Source organism: Zingiber officinale, chromosome 2A, assembly GCF_018446385.1.
Source record: "Zingiber officinale cultivar Zhangliang chromosome 2A, Zo_v1.1, whole genome shotgun sequence".
Classification (NCBI taxonomy): Eukaryota; Viridiplantae; Streptophyta; class Magnoliopsida; order Zingiberales; family Zingiberaceae; genus Zingiber; species Zingiber officinale.
Window position 1 is genome coordinate 11532671 of NC_055988.1, and position 19304 is coordinate 11551974.

At 37.7% G+C, this 19304-nt stretch overlaps 2 protein-coding genes and 1 pseudogene across 2 annotated transcripts; all 3 read left to right on the forward strand.

The window, feature by feature from the left end:
- The first annotated feature begins 710 nt into the window (after positions 1-710).
- On the forward strand, positions 711-2775 carry LOC122040715 (pentatricopeptide repeat-containing protein At3g61520, mitochondrial-like). The gene has a single exon (XM_042600141.1). The coding sequence runs from the start codon at positions 783-785 to the stop codon at positions 2673-2675; it is 1893 nt and encodes a 630-aa protein (XP_042456075.1). The 5' UTR covers positions 711-782; the 3' UTR covers positions 2676-2775.
- Positions 2776-6358: 3583 nt separating this feature from the next.
- LOC122043543 lies at positions 6359-6718 on the forward strand. Its single transcript, XM_042604171.1, has one exon. The coding sequence runs from the start codon at positions 6359-6361 to the stop codon at positions 6716-6718; it is 360 nt and encodes a 119-aa protein (XP_042460105.1).
- Positions 6719-13018: 6300 nt separating this feature from the next.
- LOC122040716 lies at positions 13019-15230 on the forward strand (annotated as a pseudogene).
- The last annotated feature ends 4074 nt before the right edge of the window (positions 15231-19304 follow it).

Genomic DNA, 19304 nt, shown 5'->3' on the forward strand with positions numbered 1-19304 from the left:
AGTGGTAAGATGAATGAAAAAAAATGAAATATTGAAAATATATTTACATGTATTTTAAAAAAAATAAAAAAATTAATCATTGAATAATGACTAACTTTTATGTTTTATTTATTTTATTTATTTTGAAAAAATTATTATCAAATAATAAAATAATTTTATTAAAAAAATAAAAAGAAAAGACTCCCCAAACAAGAGTCACTCCCAATGTTAATAAAATGAGTTACCGTCCACTGCAAAAGGAAGCTTATTCGATAAGGGGTTGGATAAGGGGTAATCAACGAATGTCATGTTACTAAAAAAAATAGTAATATGATTTTAGCCGCTTTGAAATTCTTGATATAATTCTATTGTGCTGATGTTTATTGTTGTAATCCGTGATACGTTTCCAAAAATCTTAATCTTTTTGGTCATTACTAGTGGTTGTGCTAGTACTGATAGTCGTCCGAAGACATAACCAATAATTGAGGAGGAGAAAATACGTATGACAGAGTTGACATCCTAAATTGAGTTCCCATAGCCGATGAATCTTCAGGTGGGTATATACAAAATAGAGTTGGGGCGACATCACTAAGATTCATCTATTATGGTCAGATGGATATCACATCAAAGAGGGTTTGCGAAATGTATTCCTATAGTAAGCTAGCTTGGGCAAATTGTTCGCTCCTATTTTATGCATCCAGTTAATTTGTCCGTAAGTGCAGTCCTTCGTTTTGCTAAAACTAATCATTTATTATCAACCCCTGTTTTTGCCAACGCAGCCGCGTCGATTGGCCAAACGGAAGATGAAGCTGGTGAAGAATCCGTGTTTGCCTTTGACAGCTCTCCGCCGCTGCCACACCGCCTCCTCTACTACAGCCGCCGCTGCCACCGACTTTGATTGCGATGGTGGCGGAGGCAGCCGGAGCGACGTGAAACACCAGAAACCCTCTAGCAATGCCTCACCTCGCCACCTTAAATACCAGCTCTATTCCCTGCTCGGTTCCGCCTCTCCCGGCCGCCTCTCCGCCGCCTTGTCGATCCTCCGCGGCATGCTTCTCCCCGACTCCACTTCCCCTCCTGACGCCGTCACTCGGTCGATCGTTTTCTCCTGCCTGGCTAAGCGTAGCCAGCCCCTGAACGAGGAGTCCCTCGCCCTCCTCGTCGAGATGGCCAAGATGGGACTTTTTCCGCACGACGCCATCCTGTTCAGTCAGTTCATCACCAAGCTGTGCCGCTGCGGCGCCACCTCCGGGGCCTGGGATTTCTTTCACGCGGTAAAGGATGCTGGCGGCTCCTTCGAGGCCTCTGTGTGCAACGCCCTCTTGACTGGCCTCGCTGCAATTCAAGACTTCACAAGGATGAATCTTCTGTTTTCGGAGATGAAAGGCTTGGGCGTGCGCCCTGACGTATTCACCTTCGGTATACTCATCAATAGCCTATGCAAATCCCGTGGCATCGACGATGCACTGAACTTGCTCGACGCAATGTCAAGCCCAGATTCAGAGGTCACCCCTGGCACAATCATTTTTAACACTGTCATCGATGGGCTCTGCAAGGCAGGAAGGCTTCAGGATGGTCTCTCCTTGCTTGATAGGATGAAATCAAGCCATGTTTGTGATCCTGACAGTGTGACTTACAACACCTTGATCGATGCCTTCTGCAAGGCTGCAGAGTTGGACATGGCTCACAAATTACTTACCAGCATGGAGAAGGAAAGGGTGTCTGTCAATGTGGTTACTCTGAATACCTTTGTAAATGGAATGTGCAGGCATGGGATGATCGGAAGTGCCCTAGATTTTTTCCGAAAGAAAAAGGTCAAGTGGCCGGAAGTTAAAGGCAATGCTATCACCTATAAAATCCTGATTGGTGCTTTTCTTCATTCCAACAAAGTAGGAAGGGCGATGGGGTTGTTTGATGAGATGATCAAGGAAGGAGTTTCCCCTGATTCTACAACATACTCCACTCTCATCTATGGGTTGACTCAAGTTGGTAAATTGGATGATGCTTATTCGAATGCCTTGTTGATGAGAAAGAATGGTTTTCGAGTAGACATAAAGAGCTATAACATTTTGATCAGTGGGTTTTGCAAGAAGAAGAGGTTGGATAAGGCATTGGAGATACACGATGAAATATGTGAGGCAGGGCTTAGGCCTGATATCTTCACATACACTTCTTTGATTGATGCTTTCTGCAAGGCTGGTGATTTTTCAAAGGCTGGTAAATTCCTCAACAAAATGGTCGACAATGGATGCAACCCTAACGTTGTGACTTATGGAACTTTGATCAATGGTTACTGCAAATCTGGTGATCTTGAGCAGGCCATGAAGATCTTCAAGAGCATGGATGTGTCAATGGTGCCGGCCAACACTGTTATTTATACTATCCTCATTGATTCTTATTGTAAGAATCAAAAAGTTGATGCAGCAATATACCTCTTCGATGAGATGCAGGAAAAAGATATATTGCCCAACGCCAGGATCTACACTACTATTTTCAAGGGTCTTAAGAACCGTAACATGCCTGATAAAGCCTTCGAGCTTATGGACAAGATGAATTTGCAGGGATGCAAACCAGACTATGTGACAATGGATCTTCTTACAGGATGGTTAACTGTGATCGGTGAGACGGAGAGACTGAGACTATTTGTGCAACGGACGACATCTTCTAATATCGACTCGGGCAATCCTGATGTTTAATCTTATAGATGCTTCTTATGTTGTGTTGAGTTGTACCATTACGGTATGATTTCTGAAGCTCCTTTTCATAATTCAAGCAATAACTTGTCACTGTGTTTCACATCATTGCCTGAATGATCTGCAAAGAAAATTGGATTTAGTGACTCTTTTGCAGTTCTTTGTTGGAAAAAATCTTTTTGTAATTGCACATTTTAATTTATAATCTGAAACGGTTTAGTTCCAAACTGTCCTTTTCTCATCCTAATCATTTCCATCGTAATCAAGTTGCAGTTTTGCTTCGCCTACTGTAGAACACTATTTGTGGTAAGAGTTCGATTAGGACACTTCACATCTACCTGGAAGTTAGATTTTGTGTGGATTTTCCTTTGAATAGAAGTGTCATATTATAGCCTATTTCGATTGAGTCATCTAACCGTCTTTCATCTCGGGTGTTCCATTCTTGCTCCTTTCTATGGCCTTCTTTTCCTTTCTTTCATCCCATGCCCAATAATATTCGACATGGACATTACTAAATCTATTATGGTCTGATCGATATCGCATCAAATATGCTTTGCGGAATGTGTTCATAGTAAGTTCGCTTGGGCAAAAAATGTGAGCGATCGTAACTAGAACTGTCAGACGGATCAATCTGTGATGGGGTGGATCGGCCTGTGTTAGGCTAACCATTTGGCGGGATGGAACAAGTCGATCCATCATCTTGGCAAGTTGAGAAATCTTCAATTCAACCTAATTCAAGGCAGGTTGCAGATTTGACGGATCAATCCACAGGCCCAACAAATTAAAAAAAAAATTAATATCTTCAACACTTTACTTTAGAAAGATTTCATTAATCAAATATGTCCAGAAACCGATATTTTAAATGTAAATGGAAATAAATGAGTACGTATATTTAATAATGTTTTTTTAATTATAATAAATAAAGATAATAAATTAATATAAAATTTAATTTACATGTGTTTCTCAACCCCTAGACCAATCCAAGCTTGTTACAGGCTGACCCGCGCGGGTCGTGGGCCTAGGCGGGTTGACCCGCAGCGGACTTGAGTTGATTAAATTTTAATCTAATCTATTTAAATTGTTTGACGGAAAGGGTCGATTTGACGGATCTGATCCAAATTGACAACTCTAATGTAACCAAAAGAGTGCAAGTCAAGGTTGGACTAGAGGTCACAAATGCAACTTAATCGAGGTGAAACATTAGCGAGGTCTCCTAAGTTGGAGGTCCGTTGGGGGAGGTGTGAGAGGGATGTGCTAAGGTGACTATCAATGCCCATATTAATTACTTGAGGTGAATGAGGTTAGACTTAATTAATTAAGATGGTGTTTTGTTTCCTCCTAGGAATCGGAATGGGAATGAGTATCATAGTATTGTGGAATGAGAATGAATATGAGTTTGAATATCATTCTTAAAAATAAGGTTTGGTTAGTTAAATATTTTCAATTGGAATGAATCTAAATTTTTTTTTTTACCCTTAGAGAAAAATAAGAGAAAAAAATATATGGAAGAGAAAGTTGAATGTGAGAGAAACATATAATGAGAGAAAATGATGAGAGAGAAAGTGTGATGAGAGAAAATGAGGAGAGAGAGCGTGATACGAGAGATTGAGAAGAGAAAAAGTATGATGAGAGAGAAAGTGTGCTGAGAGAGAAAGAGTTATGGAAAAAAATAAGAGAGAGAAAGTGCGATAAAAGAAAATGAGAGATTTAGGAGAGAAAGTATGATGAGAAAATATGATGAGAGAGAAAGTGTGATGGGAAAAAAAATGAAGAGATGGAAATGTGATGAGAGAAAATGAGGAGAGAGAGTGTGATGGAAGAGAATAGAGAAAAAGTATGGTAAGTGAGATTGAGGAGAGAGAAAGTATGATAAAAAAATGACAAAATGAAGAGAGAGAAAATAATGAGAGAGTGTGTGTGATGAGAGAGAATACAGAGAAAATAATAGAGAATATGTGATGAGAGAGAATGAGGAGAGAAAGTATGTTGAGAAAGAAAGTGTGACGATAAAATGATAAGAGAGAATAAAGAGAGAGTGAAATGAAAGAAAAATTAAACAAATATACTAAGGGTATTTTCGTCCAAAACTTTTCTCATTCTCATTCCATACAAACCTAAGGACGGGGGTGGGTTTCATCCATATCCAAGTATTTAGATTTCATTCTAAAATTTTAATTTCATTCCCATCAACCAAATATAAGATTTGAAAATCAATTTATTCTCTCCTTCTTAAATCTCTAAACCAAACGTCATCTAATAGTTAAAAGACGCCCAATGCCCTCAGTTTTATAATTTTTTTAGGTGAAAATTGAAATGACAACTTTGATTATTTGAATAGTGAAAAGGGCATTTTTAAAAAAAAATTAGTCAAAAAGATATTCAACCATATTTTTATATAAAAATATTTTTATTTCAATGCTATTGTAAAACTATAGAGTAGATCTTTATTTGAGTGTTGTTGTAATTACTACGCATAAAATACTTTTAAATCAATTTTTTTTTTATATCAAATCGATTGATCAAAATCATTTCAACAATATTAAAAGCATCATAAAATTACTGTAGTAGCCCATTAGTGGCTACTACAATGTTATAATAACCATTTAATGATTCTTATATTATTGCAATAATTTCTAAATGACTGCTGCAATATGTTTATAATGATTTTAATTTTTTAAAGCTGATAAGTTTAGGTAATTTTAATAAGTTGATAGAGAATTTTAATATAAAAGTAGTATATGTATAATATCTTTCAGATTTTTCCATCGTGCTCTTGTGCGCAATACTGGTTCAAGCTTCTGAAATGAATCCTGACATCTAAATTTATTCAGTATTTTTTTTATTTTTTTATTTTTTTAATTTTATTTTAATGTATATTATATATATATTTAAAGTATAAGATTTTAAGATTTAGAAAGTTTAATTTTAATAGAGTTTGAGTTTAAGATTTTTTATTTAGCGTTTAAGATTTTAGAATTTAAGGATTGAATTATAATAGATTAAAATTAATAAAATTTTATCTTCGAGTTTAGATTTTTCTTTTAGATTTTAATATTTATGATAAAAAAATTTAATCTATACTAGATATTTTTAAAAAATATTAATTTCTAAAAAAAATAAATTCAGATGTCTGAATTAGCGCTGCCTCCCTGTAGCACAGATGGTCCACAACAGATCACTTGTCTGAATTAGTATATATCTTAATACGTTGTAACAGATGTGGCTAAGAGCCATGAAATAAGTATATTGTTAATAAAAAACAAAGGCAATTGATGATTCCATTAATTTGGAGGCCTCTTTTTGATTTCATCTTTTTGTTTTTAATTCATATAAAAATTATAATTTACATCAAATGGTCCTTTGACTATTCGATCTATATAATTGTCAACGTACTAACTTTGCCATTTTGACGTTCAATTCTAATTTTCAAAATGTTGGACTCTACCGTTACATTTGATAGGGTATAATCTGTCTTGTAATGTAATCAGGATTATATTACAAGATTAATTATTTTATTTGATTTAATTTTAAATATAATATGGATTACAAAAGGTAGTGAAATTTTGTAATCTGGATTACAAAGCAAATACTATATAATCGAATTACATTACAAGGTCATCGTTTAATCAAAAATTAAATGTCGAATATACCTGAAGTCCACCGTGGTCGCCATCCACTATCGTTGGATGCCGCTGCTCACCGGCGTCGGCCCCACCTGCCGATCGCTGCCGGCCGCCGACGACCATCGCCGCCGCTGGCGACCACCGCCGGTCGTCGCTGCTGGTGACCATCGCCCCCCGCCGCAGCCAGCGACCACCGCCGGTTGCCGCCTGCCGATCGCCACCACCGTCGGCGACCACCGCCGGTTGTCGCCTGCCGATCGCCGCCGTCGTCGGCGACCACTGACTGCCGCTGCCGTCAACAACCACCGCCAGTCGTCGCCTGCCGACCGCTGTCGCCGGCGACCACCATCGGCGACCGTCGCTAGTTGTCGGTGGCGGCTGTCGGCGGAGAAGGCCAACGACGACGATCGTTGGTTGCCGTAAGCTCCGACAGAGGTGTGGCGGTCATCGGTAGAGGTCGCAGGATATTTTTGTCATTTTATAATAATATGAATTACATTCTTTATAAAAAATATTGGACACCAAATAAAAGAATGTAATTATCCTTGTAATTAAAGATTATATACATTACATTACCAAACGTAGTAATGTAATCAAAATTACATTACATTACATTACAAATTTGATTACATTACAAACAAAATTACATTACATCGAACCAAACGTAGCCTAAAGGTGGAAAATGACGGAGCTTCCCACTGTTCGAGCAAAAAAAACTGGACCAATTTTTAAAATCCTGTTTTAAGAAAAGTTTTTAAGTTTATTATCTTCCCTCACCTTTCAATCTTCCAAATAAACTGATAAACCAACTGCTAACACATGCAAAATCACTAATTTCAGATTCATTAATGATCTCCAACAGTATTAGAGCACTTTTTCAAATGTATAATATTTTTTTAATTCAGGTATTCATTCCTTAGAACTATTAGGTCATCTGTAACATTGTTAAAACTCAACCGTTAATATCTACGTGGATGTACGGTAGATACACTATAGCATTTAACGCGTTCAAAGAATTGAACGCATTAAATGCATACAGATTGAAAAAATATAATACTATATTGCTATCAACGCATGACACATTAATAGCGTTGCAGATGGCCTTATTCACGAAGATGTTCGATTCAATCTCATAGAAATTTCTATAAATCATTAGGATAAATCAGAAAGTACAGATGAGTCTTGTCAAACGGCCCAATATCACAAGTTTTTCAAGCTCTTAAGTTTAGGGATATAAATGAACCAAGCCACCCATGAGCTATTCGAATCTCGATTCGATAAAAGTTTATTTGAACTCGTTTAATAAGGCTCGTTAAGATAAACAAATCAAACTCAAGCTTCATAATACTCGTCTTGTTAGCTCATGAACATGTTCATTAGTAAGCTCATAAATCAAGCTTTAAATGAAAAAAAATAATAGTTTCAATATAAGTTGGTCAAAGCGCCTGAAAATAATTCAATCGCCTTGATTCTATTTTAGTTTATTTTTAAAGTTTTTGGTCAGGTGCCTCGATCCTATTTTTTAATTTTTAAAAATTAAAAATTCCTTAAAACATTTTAAATATTTATATTACATCCCGTGAGCATCTAAAATTATTTATCCTGAACACTATAATCTAAGAGCAAAACCTGAATCCTAGAGGAAAATCTTATTAGTTTAAACTCATTTAACTTAATGTCTAAATTTTAAAATTTTAAACTCTAAATACATATAATATACCCCGTGAGTATTTAAAATTTTTAATCTAGAATACTATAACCCAAGAGGGAAGCCTAAACCCTAGAAGAAACATCATATTGACTCAAATCCATTATAACTCAACCCTTAAATTATATATATATATATATATATATATATATATATATATATATATATATATATTTCTGTTATCATTTATTGGGATAAATTTGGGTTTAGTGATAGATCAGACATTCTTTGAGAAGATCTGCAGAGTAAATCTGGTTCCTCTACCCAAACGGGTTAATCACGTCCACTGCACGAATCTAACGGGACTATGGGCGCTGACGACACTTTCGAATGGATTCCTTTTTGGGTATAAGAATCCAGGTTTTTGCCAACGCAGCCACGTCGAGTGGCCAAATGGAAGATGAAGCTGGTGAAGAATCCAGGTGTTTGCATTTGGCGGCTCTCCGCCACCTCCACGTCTCCTTTTCCACCGATGTCGTTGATTGCGATGGTGGTGTAGGTACCCGGAGCGACAAAAAGCACCTCTTAACTAAGAAGCACTCTCACAATGCCTCACTTTGCAACCTTGACTACCAGCTCCGCTCCCTGCTAGAGTGGTGAAAGACGAAAGATGCTCCATTGTGAATGAGACTTTAGTCCTACATTAGGAGTTTCATGGCATGTTGGTTGGTTTATATTGATTCACATACATTGAGGATGTGAACAAATGCATGGAAAGAGACTCTCTCTCATGCATGGGTGCGTAAGGGGGGGGGTGCAAATGTAGGGCTTGGATTGCACTGAACCATGTTGGCTCGTGTGCGGGCACGACCTGCACGCGTCGAATGTTGGACCAGTCGGGGCAAAATTTGCCCAAGTGGAACAACCAATATTTTACCACATAAACCTTTTTCAAATTGTGTAATGGATGCATTAAAGTAAGCTTAATGTAGAAGCAAAATGACCGAGCGAAATGCTAGCGTTTCACAGCTCGGGGAGTAATGGCCATAAATTGACTATTAACGCTGTCGTTGATCTGAGCTCTTATATAACGAGCCTGTGATTATATGTTTACACACACAGAAAAGTAGCAGAAGCTCTCCACCTATGTTCCCTCTTCCTCTATCGTGTAACCCCTACTCTGTGGAGTGCCTGTGATAGCAGTCGGGTACCACTCAGTTCGTTGTGACCACGAGTGCTTGGTGGAATCACGGTTAACCGTTGTATCATGTGAAACAAATGACTCAAGTAAACCTCGAAGCACTACTGGAGGTGGGTGAATCTGTTTCAAGAAAACTACATCAATCACATGCCTCAGTCAGCTTGCCTGATCTCTTCGTCCTCCCAGTCGGCCTCTTCGTCCTCCCGATTGGCCTCTTCGTCCGCTTGGTCGACCTCTTCGTCTGCCTGCTTGGCCTCGTCGCTTACCCATTCAGCCTCTTCGCTCGGCCGACACCAGCTCACTCAGCCTACCTGTTCTCTCGACCGGCCTCTCACTCGGCCTGTTTGTTAGCCCGACCGGCCTCTCGCTCGGCCTATCTGCTCACCCAGCTAGCCTCTCACCCAGTTGGCTCTCTGCCTGGATGAACTTGCTCGACCTTATTGCTCGATCGGCCAATCTATTGCTTGCCCGCTCAGCCATTAAGTCCGCGCGGACTTTACTGCTCAAACTCGAAGCTCGGTCTGCACTCAGCAATTAGCAGAAACCAACCCCTGCTGACAGCCTGAGATTATCAACTGGTCATTTCAATAGATAAGTGAATTTAATTCAGTGTATTTAAATTCAACTAATATCCCGTAAATCTCCAAGAGTAGATTATTTTCTCTAACAATCTTGAAACATATTCAATTATGTTGAGATGGTCACAAATCAAGTGTTGATGTGCAACAGACTCAACATATGCAGGCCCCCTCTGCCCATATTAGAACTGTGTCAATCAACCATGGGGAAAGGCCAGAGAAGTTCACTGGAGTGAACTTCAAGAGGTGGCAGCAGAAGATGCTCTTCTACTTGACCACACTCATCTGGCTCAGTTCTTGACCGAGGACCCTCCCAAGCGTGCTGAGGATGCTGATGTGCAAACCATCAGTACAGTCGATGCATGGATTCATTCTAAGTTCCTTTGTTGAAACTATATCCTCAGCTACCTTGTCGGCTCACTGTACGCTGTATATAGCATGAAGAGAACAGTTAAGGAGTTGTGGGAGTCCCTGAATAAGAAGTACAAGACGGAGGATGCAGGGACTAAGAAGTTCATCGTGGGTCGATTCTTAAATTACAAGATAGTTGACTCCAAGACGGTGATCAGCCAAGTCCAGGAGCTTCAGGTGATCTTGCACGAGATCCACTCAGAAGGGATGGTTCTGAGTGAAACCTTCCAGGTGGCTACTATCATTGAGAAGTTGCCTCCCGGCTGGAAGGACTTTAAGAACTATCTAAAGCACAAGCGGAAGGAGATGAATGTGGAGGAACTCATTATTAGACTTCACATCGAAGAAAACAACAAGAGTTCAAAGAAAAAGTTGTTCTCTCAAGCTATTGTGAAAACCAACGTGGTTGAGCACGATCAAAGCTCGTAATTGAAGAACCCCAAATCTTCTCAGATGGGACCTAGAGGAGGCATCAACAAGAAAAAGTTCTCTGAGAAGTACTTTAACTGTGATCGAGTTGCCCATGACTTCGCAAGGATTATATTTTTATTGGGAGACCAAACTGTTTATTTTTCGTCATTTATCTCTAGTCTGTATTCGCGCTCTATGTGATGAGTGTGGTGGCCAATGAGTTCCTAGAATAGATGATGGAATTATAGGTTCTTTGTCGTTGACATATGCATTGACACTAGCTTTTCTTAATTCATTCAAAGACATAATCGATAGTTGAGGAGGAGAAAATACATACAATAGAGCTGGCATCCCAAATGGTCGACCGATCTTGGAGTGGATACATACAAAACAGAGTCGAGGCAGTGTTATTAAGATTCATTAGAATTTTTTGAAAACTTTAAAAATTTGAGAAATTTAGAGAATATTGTGGAACATATGAAATATTTTAGAAATTTAAAAGTTATTGTGTGAGAGAGGAAAATTAAGAATATTAGATATTTGGATGAATGGGATTATATGAAATATTTTAGAAATTTAAAAGTTATTGTGTGAGAGAGGAAAATTAAGAATATTAGATATTTGGATGAATGGGATTATATTGAGAAGATGTGTTTTCTTTCACATTTGGATAATTCAAAAGATAAACAAAGGAAACATTAAAATTTTTTTCTATTTCGAATAAAAAAACAAATATTGAATGAAAAGAATAAGAAAGAAGATGGAGTAAGTGGTAAGATGAATGAAAAAAAATGAAATATTGAAAATATATTTACATGTATTTTTTTTAAAAAAAAAATAAATAAAAATTAATCATTGAATAATGACTAACTTTTATGTTTTATTTATTTTGAAAAAAACATTATCAAATAATAAAATAATTTTATTAAAAAATAAAAAAGGAAAGACTCCCCAAACAAGAGTAACTCCCAATGTTAATAAAATGAGTTACATCCTACTGCAAAAGGAAGCTTATTCGATAAGGGGTAATCAACGAATGTCATGTTACTAAACAAATAGTAACATGATTTTAGCCACTTTCAAATTCTTGATATAGTTCCAATGTGCTGATGCTTATTGTTGTAATCAGCGATATGTTTCCAAAAATCTTCATCTTTTTGGTCATTTCCAGTGGTTGTGGTAGTACTGATAGTCGTCCATGACTTTCGCAAGGATGATATTTTTTATTGGGAGACAAAACTGTCTCTTTTTCATCATTTATCTCTAGTTTCTATTTGTGTTCTATGTGTGATGAGTATGGTAATCACTGAGTTTCTAGAATAGATGATAACGTTAAGGGTTCTTTGTCGCTGACAGATGTATTGACACTAGCCCTTCTTGTTTCGTTCGAAGACATAACCAATAGTTGAGGAGGAGAAAATACGTATGACAGAGCTGACATCCCAAATTGAGTTCCCATAGCCGACGAATCTTCAGGTGGATATATACAAAATGGAGTTGGGACAACATCACTAAGATTCATCGAATTTTAGAAAATTTTAGAAATTTAAAAGTTATTGTGTATGAGAGAGTAATATTGGGAATATTAAACATTTGAATGACTAAGAGATATATTTTCTTTCACATTTTGATAATTTAAAAGATTTGTATAAAAATATTGAAATTTTTATCTCAAATAAATATATAAATATAAAATGAAAGAATAAAAAAGACGAGGTAGAAAGTGGTGGGATAAATGAAAAAAATGAAATATTAAAAATGAAGTTATATATATATTTTTTTAAAAATTAATCATTCATCATCGACTAACTTTTACGTTTTATTTATTTTAGTTTTTTTTAAATCATTAATCATTATCAAATTATAAAAATAATTTTAATTTTATTAAAAAATAAAAAGGAAATTAGGAGGAGGAGTCACTTCCATGTTGATAAAATGAGTTTTATGATTTTTTCCATAGTTCATTCTAAATTATATAAAAAGAGATAAATTACAAGTTGATAGTAAATTAGCTAAACATGAGAGAAGTTTTTTTTTAAGAATATGCGTTCATCGGGAATTGACTTTTGCCCAATTATAATAAGTCTAACATCCTCTAATGAATTGAGCATCCCATTGAGAGAATAAAATAAGTAATCTCCCACACGCAAGAAGAAGCTCATTTTATTTGACACGTCATCCACAATGACAATTATTCTTGGTTTTTTTCCCTTTTTTTCTCCCCATGCCTAACAATATTCAACATAGACAATACTAAGTGCATCCACTATCTTAATGATTTTCTAATGTCGATCACACAAATATGAAAGGAGGTAAATGTAAGTACACAGACACTATGATGAAATAAATCATAGATCGTCAATTCTTAATAATCGATCATTGACTATTAAACTAAAAATATTATATGTCCACCGTTTACACTACGCCTAGAGGGTACATCAACAACGCTAAATCTATTATGGTAAGATGGATATCACATCAAATAGGTTTTCTGAAATGTGTTCCTATCTTGAGGTAGCTTGGGCAAATTGTTTGCTCCTATTTTATGCATCCAGTTAGTTTGTCCATAAGTGCAGTCCTTCGTTTTGCTAAAACTAATCCTTTATTATCAGCCCCTGTTTTTGCCAACGCAGCCGCGTCGATTGGCCAAACGGAAGATGAAGCTGGTGAAGAATCCGTGTTTGCGTTTGACAGCTCTCCGGCGCTGCCACGCCGCCTCCTATTCTACAGCCGCCGCTGCTACCGACTTCGATTGCGATGGTGGCGTAGGCACCCGGAGCGGCGTGAAACACCAGAAACCCTCTAGCAATGCCTCACCTCGCCACCTTAAATACCAGCTCTATTCCCTGCTCGGTTCCGCCTCTCCCGGCCGCCTCTCCGCCGCCTTGTCGATCCTCCGCGGCATGCATCCCCCCGACTCCACTTCCCCTCCTGACGCCGCCACTCGGTCGATCGTTTTCTCCTGCCTGGCTAAGCGAAGCCAGCCCCTGAACGAGGAGTCCCTCGCACTCCTCGTCGAGATGGCCAAGATGGGACTTTTTCCGCACGACGCCATCCTGTTCACTCAGTTCATCACCAAGCTGTGCCGCTGCGGCGCCACCTCCGGGGCCTGGGATTTCTTTCACGCGGTAAAGGATGCTGGCGGCTCCTTCGAGGCCTCTGTGTGCAACGCCCTCTTGACTGGCCTCGCTGCAATTCAAGACTTCGCAAGAATGAATATTCTGTTTTCGGAGATGAAAGGCTTGGGCGTGCGGCCCGACGTAGTCACCTTCGGTATACTCATCAATAGCCTATGCAAATCCCGTCGCATCGACGATGCACTGAACGTGCTCGACGTAATGTCAAGCCCAGATTCAGAGGTCACCCCTGGCACAATCATTTTTAACACTGTCATCGATGGGCTCTGCAAGGTAGGAAGGCTTCAGGATGGTCTCTCCTTGCTTGATAGGATGAAATCAAGCCATGCTTGTGATCCTGACAGTGTGACTTACACCAGCTTGATTGATGCCTTCTGCAAGGCTGCAGAGTTAGACAAAGCTCATGAATTGCTTACCAGGATGGAGAAGGAAAGGGTGGCTGTCAATGTGGCTATTCTGAATACCTTTATATTTAGAATGTGCAGGCATGGGATGATCAGAAGTGCCCTCAATTTTTTTCGAAAGAAGAAGGTTGAGTGGCCGGAAGTTAAAGGCAATGCTTTCACCTATAGCATCCTGATTGGTGCTTTTCTTCATTCCAACAAAGTAGGAAGGGCGATGGCGTTGTTTGATGAGATGATCAAGGAAGAAGTTTCCCCTGATTCTACAACATACTCCACTCTCATCTGTAGGTTGACTCAAGTTGGTAAATTGGATGATGCTTATTCGAGCATGTTGTTGATGAGAAAGAATGGTTTTCGAGTAGACATAAAGAGCTATAACATTTTGATTAGTGGGTTTTGCAAGAAGAAGAGGTTGGATAAGGCATTGGAGATACACGATGAAATATGCGAGGCAGGGCTTAGGCCTGATATCTTCACATACACTTCTTTGATTGATGCTTTCTGCAAGGCTGGTGATTTTTCAAAGGCTGGTAAATTCCTCAACAAAATGGTCGACAATGGATGCAACCCTGATGTTGTGACTTATGGAACTTTGATCAATGGTTACTGCAAATCTGGTGATCTTGAGCAGGCCATGAAGATCTTCAAGAGCATGGATGGGTCAATGGTGCCGGCTAACACTGTTATTTATACTACCCTCATTGATTCTTATTGTAAGAATCAAAAAGTTGATGCAGCAATACACCTCTTCGATGAGATGCAGGAAAAAGATATATTGCCCAATGACGTGACCTACACTGCTATTTTCAAGGGTCTTAAGAATCTTAACATGTCTGATAAAGCCTTCGAGCTTATGGACAAGATGAATTTGCAGGGATGCAAACCAGACTATGTGACAATGGATCTTCTTACAGGATGATTAACTGTGATCGGTGAGACGGAGAGACTGAGACTATTTGTGCAACGGACGACATCTTCTAATATCGACTCGGGCAATCCTGATGTTTAATCTTATAGATCCTTCTTATGTAGTGTTGAGTTGCACCATTACGGTATGATTTCTGAAGCTCCTTTTCATAATTCAAGCAATAACTTGTCACTGTGTTTCACATCATTGCCTGAATCTGTAAAGAAAACTTGATTTAGTGACTCTTTTGCAGTTCTTTGTTGGAAAAAATCTTTTTGTAATTGCACATTTTAATTTATAATTTGAAACGGTTTAGTTCCAAACTGTCCTTTTCTCATCCTAATCATCTCCATCGTAAGCAAGCTGCAGTTTTGCTTCGCCGACTGTAGAACAGTATTTCGTGTTATGAGTTCGATTAGGACACTTCACATCTACCTGGAAGTTAGATGTTGTGTGGATTTTCCTTTGAATAGAAGTGTCATATTATAGCCTATTTCGATCGAGTCATCTAACCGTCTTTCATCTCGGGTGTTCCATTCTTGCTCCTCTCTAGGGCCTTCTTTTCCTTTCTTTCATCCAACAACAAACAACAACAACCAAGCCTTTTCCCACTAGGTGGGGTCGGCTGTATGAATCCTTTTACGCCATTGAGCTCTATCTCCTATTATTTCATCATCTATATTTAAATAAATTTTATCTTGTTTTATTGTTGCTAACCAAGTCGTTTTTGGTCTTCCTCTTCCTCGTTTGATATGCATATTTATCATAGTTTCACATCGCCTAACTGGAGCATTTATTGGTCGTCTAAGTACATGTCCGTACCATCTTAAACGTGTCTCTCGGAGTTTTCCCTCAATAGATGCAACTCCGACTTTCTCTCTAATGTTCTCATTTCTTATTTTGTCCATCTTCGTATGTCCACACATCCACCTTAACATCCTTATCTCTGCAACTCTCATCTTCTGCTCGTGTGCTCGAGTCATAGCCCAACATTCAGCTCCATATAACATAGCAGGTCTAACTGCGGTTTTATAGAACTTACCTTTAAGTTTAAGAGGTACTTTACGGTCACATAAAACACTCGACGCTCCCCTCCTTTTCACCCATCCTGCTTGTATTCTATGTAAGACATCTCTCTCAATCCCTCCATCATTTTGTAAAAATGATCCTAAATATTTAAATCGCTCGGTTCCAGGCAACTCGTCCTCTTCTATCTTAACAATTGTTTCATTACTTCTAATATTGCTAAACTTAAATTCCATATATTCTGTCTTTAATCTACTAAGTTTAAAACCTTTCACTTCTAGTGTTTCCCTCCAAGATTCCATCTTAGCATTTACTCCTTCACGTGTCTCATCTACCAAAATAATATCATCTGCAAACAACATGCACCACGGTACTGTGTCTTGAATGTGCGCAGTGAGTTCATCCATAATTAGTGTAAAAAGATAAGGACTTAGAGCTGATCCTTGATGTAACCCTATCTTTATTGGAAATGCTTCAGTTACTCCGCCTGAAATCTTTACTCTGGTCGTTACATCCTCGTATATATCCTTAATTAGTTCAATATATGTTACGCTAACACCTCTCTTTTCTAAAATTCACCATATAATTTCTCTTGGGACTCTATCATACGCTTTTTCTAAGTCAATGAATACCATGTGTAGATCTTGTTTTTACTCCCGATATTTTTTAATTAATTGTCTAAGAAGATGTATAGCTTCTATTGTCGACCTTCCAGGCATAAACTCAAATTGATTTTCTGTCACTGTGGTCTCCTTACTTAATCTTTTTTCTATTACTTTTTCCCAAAGTTTCATAGTATGACTCATTAGTTTAATACCCCTATAGTTTGCACAATTTTGTACGTCTCCCTTATTCTTATATAAGGGAACTAGAGTACTTAACCTCCATTGATCAGACATTTTTTTCGTTTTCAATATCATGTTAAATAATTTTGTAAGTCATTCAATACCTTGTTTCCCTAAGCACTTCCACACCTCTATCGGAATATCATCTGGTCCAACGGCTTTTCCATTGTGCATCTCATTTAAAGTTTGTTTTACTCAAGTTTGAATTCTACGATAAAAATTAAAATTTCGATGCTCATTCGACCTAATTAAATTACCCAAGTTAAGTTGGTCTCCTAAACCTTCATTAAAAGTTGATGAAAATACCTCTTCCACCGCTTTTTATTTTCCATCGCTACTAATACCCTATTACATTCATCTTTAATACATTTTATTTGACTAAGATCTCTTGTTTTTTTTTCTCTCACTTTAGCTATTCTATAAATGTCTCTTTCCCCTTCTTTTGTATCCAATTTTTGATATAACCGTTCAAAAGTTTCATTTTTTGCTTCACTCACCACTTTCTTAGCTTCTTTCTTGGCTATTGTATATTTTTTTAAGTTTTCCTCATTCTTACAAATATATAATTCCATATAAGCTATTCGTTTTTCTTTCACTTTCTCTTGTACTTTCTCATTCCACCACCAAGATTCTTTACTTAGCGGTGCATGTCCCTTTGACTCACCGAGGACACTCTTAGCTACTATTTTTAACTTTGATACCATCTTATCCCATGTTGTATTAGAGTCATCATATATTTCACCTAATGCTTGTACTTCTATCTTCTCCTTAAATATATGTTGCTTCCCATCCTTTAACTTCCACCACTTAATTCTAGGAATTGTATATATTTTCTTTCTATTGATACTATGTTTAAGGCGTATATCCAATACTACTACCTTATGTTGGATAGTTAAGCTTTATCCAGGGATGTCTTTGCAATCTTTACAAATCTTTCTATCCTTCTTCCTAACTATAAGAAAGTCAATTTGCGATTTATTATTCCCACTTTTGAATGTGACTAAGTGTTCTTCTCTTTTCTTAAAAAACGTATTAGCTAATATAAGGTCATATGCTATCGTAAAATCTAATATAGTTTTCCCTTCCTCATTCCTCGTTCCAAACTCATAGCTCCTATGTACTCTCTCATATTCCTCATTTTTCACTCCGACATGCCCATTTAGATCACCTCCTATTAAAATCCTTTCATTTGGTGAAATATTTTGTAATATTTCATCTAAGTCCTCCCAAAACCTTAATTTGGTAGCTTCATCTAATTCTACTTGTGGTGCATATAGGCTAATTATGTTCATAGTTTCTTTCGCCACTATTATCTTAAGGGTTATAATTCTATCCCCTTTTCTAACTACTCCTACAACTTCATCCTTTAACAAACTATCTACAATAATACCCACTCCATTTCTTGTTTTACTCTTTCCAGTGTACCATAACTTAAAACTTGAGTTCTCTATCATCTTTGCCTTCTCACCTGTCCATTTTGTCTCTTGTACACACAAAATATTAATTTTTCTCCTAATCATCATATCTACTACCTCCATTGATTTACCAGTGAGAGTTCCTATGTTCCATGTTCCAAATCTTAGATTATTAGCTTTCCTATCATATTTGTTCTTATCTAACCTATAGTGTGAGAACTCTTGCCTATTTAACACTACACTCAAGTTCTCATGGAGATGTAGCGGTCCTTGCTGAGACGTTACAGTCGGACCCTGTAACGCGAACTCTTGCATATTTATCACTACACCCGAGTTCTGGAAATATAACGGTCCTTGCCGAGGCGTTACAGTCGGACCCTGCAAAGCGTTCCTTCCGGGGAACAACCTAGCATTAGCACAAATAGTTTAATGGATTCATTCATGAAATATTTATCATAGTTTGACGCTGGCTGGCAACCTAACGCAACCCTCCTCCTTTATCCGGGCTTGGGACCGGATAATATTCGACATGGACAATACTAAATCTATTATGGTCTGATCAATATCGTATCAAATATTCTTTGTGGAATGTGTTCTTATAGGAAGCTCGCTTGGGCAAAAAAATGTGAGGGATCATAACTAGATCTGTTAGATGGATCAATCTGTGATGGGGTGGATCGGCCTGTGATATGCTAATCATTTGACGAGATGGAACAAGTCGATCCATCATCTTGGCAGGTTGAGAAATCTTCAATTCAACCTAATCCAAGGTAGGTTGCAGATTAGGCGGACCAATCCGCGGGCCCAACAAATTTAAAAAAATAAAAAAAAATTAATATCTTCAACATTTTACTTCAGAACGATCTCATCAATCAAATATATCCAGAAACCGATATTTTAAATGTAAATGGAAACAAATGAGTACGTATATTTAATGACATTTTTTTTAAAATTATAACAAAGAAAGATAATAAATTGATATAAAATTTAACTTACATATGTTTCTCAACCCCTAGACCAATCCAA

Coding starts and splice junctions, on each gene's coding strand:
- LOC122040715 (XM_042600141.1), top strand. CDS start 783: ATGAAGCTGGTGAAGAATCCGTGTTTGCCTTTGACAGCTCTCCGCCGC.
- LOC122043543 (XM_042604171.1), top strand. CDS start 6,359: ATGCCGCTGCTCACCGGCGTCGGCCCCACCTGCCGATCGCTGCCGGCC.